This window comes from Podarcis raffonei, chromosome 3, assembly GCF_027172205.1.
Source record: "Podarcis raffonei isolate rPodRaf1 chromosome 3, rPodRaf1.pri, whole genome shotgun sequence".
NCBI classification, from domain to species: Eukaryota; Metazoa; Chordata; class Lepidosauria; order Squamata; family Lacertidae; genus Podarcis; species Podarcis raffonei.
The window spans coordinates 97350851-97356850 of record NC_070604.1 but is presented as its reverse complement, the minus strand read 5'-3'; the positions used below and the strand labels follow the sequence as shown (position 1 = coordinate 97356850).

The 6000-nt window shown below is 40.2% G+C and overlaps 1 protein-coding gene across 4 annotated transcripts in view; it reads right to left on the bottom strand.

Annotated features, from left to right (window-relative positions):
- The window catches only part of USH2A (usherin), a 427327-nt gene that overhangs the window by 165537 nt on the left and 255790 nt on the right, over positions 1-6000 (bottom strand). For all 4 annotated transcript variants that reach the window (XR_008329695.1, XM_053383154.1, XM_053383155.1 and 1 more), the window contains exons 39-40: positions 534-684; positions 251-393 (exon numbers count right to left, since the gene is read on the bottom strand). Coding sequence is in view for 3 of the 4 variants with exons in the window: in XM_053383154.1 (XP_053239129.1) it covers positions 251-393; positions 534-684 (294 nt within the window). In the remaining variant the exon portion in view is untranslated. The remainder of the gene's footprint in view (positions 1-250; positions 394-533; positions 685-6000) is intronic.

Genomic DNA, 6000 nt, shown 5'->3' with positions numbered 1-6000 from the left:
ATCACCAAACAAAATTATAGGAGCAAATATCTGCAATTAATGTATGTTTATCCGGCTTTTCAATATTCCATTGATTTCACCACTGGATAAGTGTGTTTAGGACTGTGTTCTTAACCTGCTTAAGAGCGCTGAGTGATGAATCTTGAAAAATGCTATTATCATTAAATCAGATACGATTATGTCTTATATGCTGTACTTGTGGGCATTTACTTAAGCAGAAATGCACTCTGCAGTTCTGCAAACTACTTACTGTCCTCTGCTGTAATCATTAGAGTCCAGTTGCTGTATGTATCACCGTATCCATTGCAGGCGATAACCCTCATTTCATATGATGTGTACGGCTGCAGTTCTGTGACTAAATGCGTTAATGAAGCCGAAGGTTCAGAAAGCAATCTAAAGGGAAAAAATACATTTAAAAAAAGAAAATAGGAAACAAAATGAAGGTGGGACACATTACATATGTACAGAAATGCTACTCTGCAGATCATTTTACATTTCTTCACTGTGTTGAATAGATTTTATTATTTGCTTACTCTAGTCTATCTTCTGGGGAGTGCTTAGGCCTCATTTGGAGTCGGTAGCTGGGTAAGCCTGGAGCATTGTTGCGAACTGGTGTAGACCAGACAACCTGAAGACTGGTCGGTGTGGCAGATGAAAGCCTTGGAGGCAACATGCCATCTGGAGCTGTCGAAAAACATGGATGAATTAGAGCAGAGAAAAATGTGGAGAACATATGCTGGATGGAATCAAAATGCTCCATGCACTAAAACAAACAAACAAAACCTGTTTCTGAGGATCAAAAGCAATGTAAGCATGGTCCATTTAATTCAACATCTTCTCCCCCCCCCCTTCATTATTGCACTATTGTACTATAGGCTTTCCATTGCAATGCCATTATCATGCTATGTCTCTGCTCAGAGCCATTCCCCCAACACCAACAGGATTTAAGATGAAACACTCTCAAACAGAAAGGGAGTTGGCAATCCACAGGTTCAAGTCACCTTTCTTTCTTTCTTTCTTTCTTTCTTTCTTTCTTTCTTTCTTATCCATCAACTAAATATTTTGGGCATTTTACAAATTTATTAAGAATGCAAAATACAACCCAACACTTAGAACTATAAGCAATACAAATCACACAACATACCATTTTAAATATTGGGCACAGCAATGTAAGTCAGACTCCAGCCCTACTCAAAATCTGACAACACATTTGGGAAACTGCAATAAAAAAAAACTTCAAATCTTTCCATTAACGGCAACTTATTTCCGTGTAAATCCAAGCAGAGTAAAGTATGAACCACAGAGGTTTTGTTTACATGCTGGACAATGTGGGATAGTCCTATTGTATTAAGAGTTACATATAATTTACACATAATTTCTGAAAACATAAAAAATACAAAATTGCACTCTAAAGGATCAAAGCACTTCTGTGGAGTCTCTTGTTGAGCAGTAATAAAAAAGGTGTTCTGTGAAACTGTTCACATGGTGATCATTAAACTTCCCAAGCAACTAATCACCTGCACCCATATATCAAATGCCCACTGATTATTCAAAAATAAAGCATTTCACATATATTTAATAATAGGAGTGTTTCAGGAAACATTTTCCTCTTTCATCTCTTTAGTCCTAACTTCTCCTCCAAGGAATTGCTTAGTATCTAAGCAATAATTAGAAGACAGCAATAATTTCTCTGCCACATTCTTAACAGAAGAGCCATGTACCTATCAGGGTGATATATTGGCTCTAACAAGCAATGCTACTCAAAATGCTCTGCTCAAGGTTTAATATAGCCCTCAAGGGGCAACCACTCCACCAGTAACTTACTGAATCAACACATCTTGTCCAGTAAATGCTCAATTAGCATGGTAAAATGGCATGGTGTAATTACAAAGAAGAAATACAAGAATGAAAAGTATTACAAAACTGAATTGCACCCTATATCAAAAGGCCTCCACCCATCTCTGTCTCTGGAAGATAGCCTTCGCCAACCCAGATGTTTTGGATAGCAGCCTGGGCTCAGAAACTCTTCATGCCATTAACCAAGATAAAGACTAAGTCACATCCAAAATACTGACCTCACACCTCTCCCTGCAACCTGGTCTGACAAGAAAAAACCAAGAGGGGGCTGGTTCCATTAATATCTCTTATCCCACCTCACTGGACCCTCTCTCTACATAATGAACCCCGGGGGTGTCAAAGGCAGCTGGCTTCCTGTTTGGTTGAGCCTCTTCCTACTGGGCAGCCCTTTGCAGAATCTCCAGAGATTAAAAAGGGTGGGTTTGCTGCTTGTCTTTCCTTTGAATGCCTTCATATATCTGCTAAAGAAATTTTGTTTAGTAACCAAGTCTCCCTTAGATCTCAATGAATATGTTTTCTTTCTTTTAAAATAGCTTATTTCTTCAGCTCTCTTTAAATAACTCTGTTTTTGTAATTTGAACTCTGGTGTTAGTTAAAAGTTTTGCCTAGCCACAGGGTCTGACCCACTCACATTGCTTAGCCAACACTCCATGCTAAGGATAAAGAGTCTGTGACCCTCAAGATGTTTACTGGACTCCCATCAGCACCAACCAGCAAGGCCAATGGTCTGGGGTGATAGGAGTTGTAGCTGAACAACATCTAGCCACTGCTAGAAGAGGAACACACGGCAACTCATCTTTACAAGTATCTTTGCAAGTTTATCATCCTCAAGCTGAACTTCTGCTAAAACTATGCAAAGAATAAAAGAATGCCAATAAGCAATTAGTTGACTGATTAATGATTATAAATATGTGTCAGGGAGACACTAGATGGAATCTATTGCTGTCCAGGAAAGCCAATTACCGGTATATGTCATGCTGTTTAAAAAGATACCCAGCCAATAACTGTCATAGAATAATGAGCTACCAAAACAAGGAATAAACAAACAAATGGATATCACATGCTAATCTAAATCTATGAATGAATAAATTCCTTTTCACAGCCATTGGTACTTATAGTTGCTTTGTAGGCAACTGTCATGTATTATTGACCTCTTGTTAAGGACATATAGCTTCAAGAATAATTCAATCACCACACACATGCATATATAACTCGGTAGCCATATGTTAAACAGCTACAGTGGTACCTCGCAAGACGAATGCCTCGCAAGACGAAAAACTCGCAAGACGAAAGAGTTTTTTGTTTTTTGAGTTGCTTCGCAAGACGATTTTCCCTATGGGCTTGCTTCGCAAGACGAAAACGTCTTGCGAGTTTGTTTCCTTTTTCTTAAAACCGCTTGAAGAGGTGCAGTTGCGACTGACCGTGCTTCGCAAGACGAAAAACATCGCAAGACGAAAAGACTCGCGGAACGAATTAATTTCGTCTTGCGAGGCACCACTGTATATATTCCCAATATGGCAAGAAAAAGAGGACTAGAGGCTTGGAAATCTCAGAAATCTGGAATGACTTCCCTTTTCATGCATTTATAAAAATAATCAAGGTTTCTACCCTACATCTCTTTCAACCTATAAAGCCTCATACAGCTCAGGATCACGGGCTCTGGGAGGCTAGGGATGCTCACTTGAGATCTCGCGGAAACTCCGATGGTCCCACAAGATCTTATGGAAGTATCCCAGAGCCAGGAACACTGAGTAGGCCTTGCGCCCAAGAAAGGCAGAGAGCTAATTATGTTGCATTTTGGTTGCTTTAAGAACTGATCCAGTGGACCTGTGGCCGAATAAATTAATAGCAAAACATGTCAACATAAGCATTCCAGCACAATCATGAGTCAAAACCAATGAAGAAGCAATAGTAGCAAAGTTCAATGTTCCAGCTGCAGCATACCAGAACTGACTCGTTGTCTTGTTCACAATATGTCTAAAGAATTCAAAGTATTGGCTCTTTGAAGAAATCTATATTCTCTAGTGTACAAAGAATACTGCATTGCATGTCAGGTTCAGCTAAAACCTATTTTTTATTATTTTGGCTTCTCTTCCCCCCTTAACAAAAATCTAATTTGGTTGTTGTTCCCTTAGGTACACAGTACACAGTTCATAATTCATTTGATGTAAAATGTCAGTTTAGATTCTTGCACTTCTTTGATACATGAGAAAAAACATGTACATTTCAATTTTCTTCTATGAGACTCTGCCAGCAAAAGCCTCCCATTGAGCTGCTCAAAGACCTTTGTGTTAAATTAAACATCAAGATTCAGAAACTGTGAGGAATGATATTTCCAAGACATATAGTACAAATATATGAGCCTGGGAAAAAGGTAATGATTTTTCCTACCAGTAAAGTGATCTCTCCCAAAGAGCATCTTTGATCCTTGAATTAGTTCTCAGTTATAATTTAATACATCATGACTGTCGGGAGCTTTCTTTACATTTAGACACAAAGTAATATAGTCAGGTCCACAAAGAGCAAAACAACATATTCAGGGGTGTTTCTTTCTCTCATTATGTTTATTCTCTCAATAACAGTGCATGAAGAGGCAAAAAAAGTGGGCATAGCAATGGGGCTGAAAAAAGGCACTAGTCAAGAAACCACCAATCACTGTTTATTTAAATACTACATTGCTCTAAGGGACTGGTGATGGTGTGCATGTCATCCTCAAATCCACCCTGTAAGGTAGGGTGGACTGAGACCAGGGCATCTCTGTCCAGCGGCCACAGACGTACCCATCATAGCTCCTGGAAGGCACTGCAAGTCAATGATGAAGATGTACAAATCAGCAACGTAAAACTGCACACCTGAATGTGTGACTGGCTCAAGTTCACTTTGTAAGCATCGTGAACCTAGGAATCATGGTCAAAGTCCATTTCTCGATCCACTACACCACACATAACACAGCTGGCATGACACTGTACATGCAATTCACAGGATATCCTAAGATTACATTTAAGAACAGATTCTGTGTTGCCCAGCTATGGTCTCTCTGACATCACAGCAGCTCACGCAATACCTAGGGAGGAAGACTGACATATTGCCAAAGTTGTGTTTATTTTGGTTTTTGTATTTTGACAATATCTACACATTTTCAATTTGATAACATGGCCTTATCTCCACTGTTAGAGTAACTGCCCTACATGGCCTCTACAAAGAAAACCCAGAGTGATGACTGGCAATATAGATTTAATAAAAAATGCACCATGCTTCTCAAATTAAGGGTAATGTTTCAGATGCTGCACGAACCTTTAATACTCGCCATCAATGTTTTTATGCTAATATCCTCATTTTTAGCAACTGTCCTTTAGTAATTTTCTTGCAAGTGAATTAATTATTGTGTGGCTGTTTGAAATTGGCTAGCCCAAGGTGTTTTTTTTTGGTGCACTGTGTCATTTAGCAAAAACTCAAAACAGCTTGGCTGGGTTTTGTCCTACACGTCAAAGTAAAAGACAAAGCATTATAGCCAACTCTGGTTACATAAGGGAGGATACATTAAGAGATGAAAAGTATCATTATCAGAAACCTCTTTCCTCCATCATTGGATGGTTCTTAAGAAATTAAAAAAGCTATCCATACTAAATGTAAAGGGAATTGGGGGTTGCTCATGCGTAAGGGGGCTGCTGCTCTAGGCAACGTTGTCTGGCTAAACCTTTCCCTGGCTGGACAGCCCTTTCTCCGTGGCTGTGTCAGTCACTGGCAGAATCCGTCAGTGGGCGTTTCCTGAACTTCTTCCAACATAAAAGCTCTTTGACGCCAAGTCTCCGCCTAGCCTCCCTGCGTGGAAGTCTTCTGCGCAGAGTGGGTGTGGCCAGCGAAGGTCCTGGGCTATCCCCGCTGGTCTCTGTGGAAGAGTCTTGGAGCCATCTCTCCAAAGTCCTTCCCTGCTCCCCTTTCTTCCTGGTGTCACGCCGATTTCCTTCCCCAAAGGAAGTGTTCTCTCTCTCCCTGCTGGTCCCTTCTCCTGCATCGTTGGGGAGCCTTACCTCCACTCTTGGCTCCGATGGCAGTTCCCTGACACCAAACACAGAGAACATGTCTCATAGCAGGCAAGGAACACGTAAAGCAGGGTCATGTTTTTCCTCACTAAAACAGACC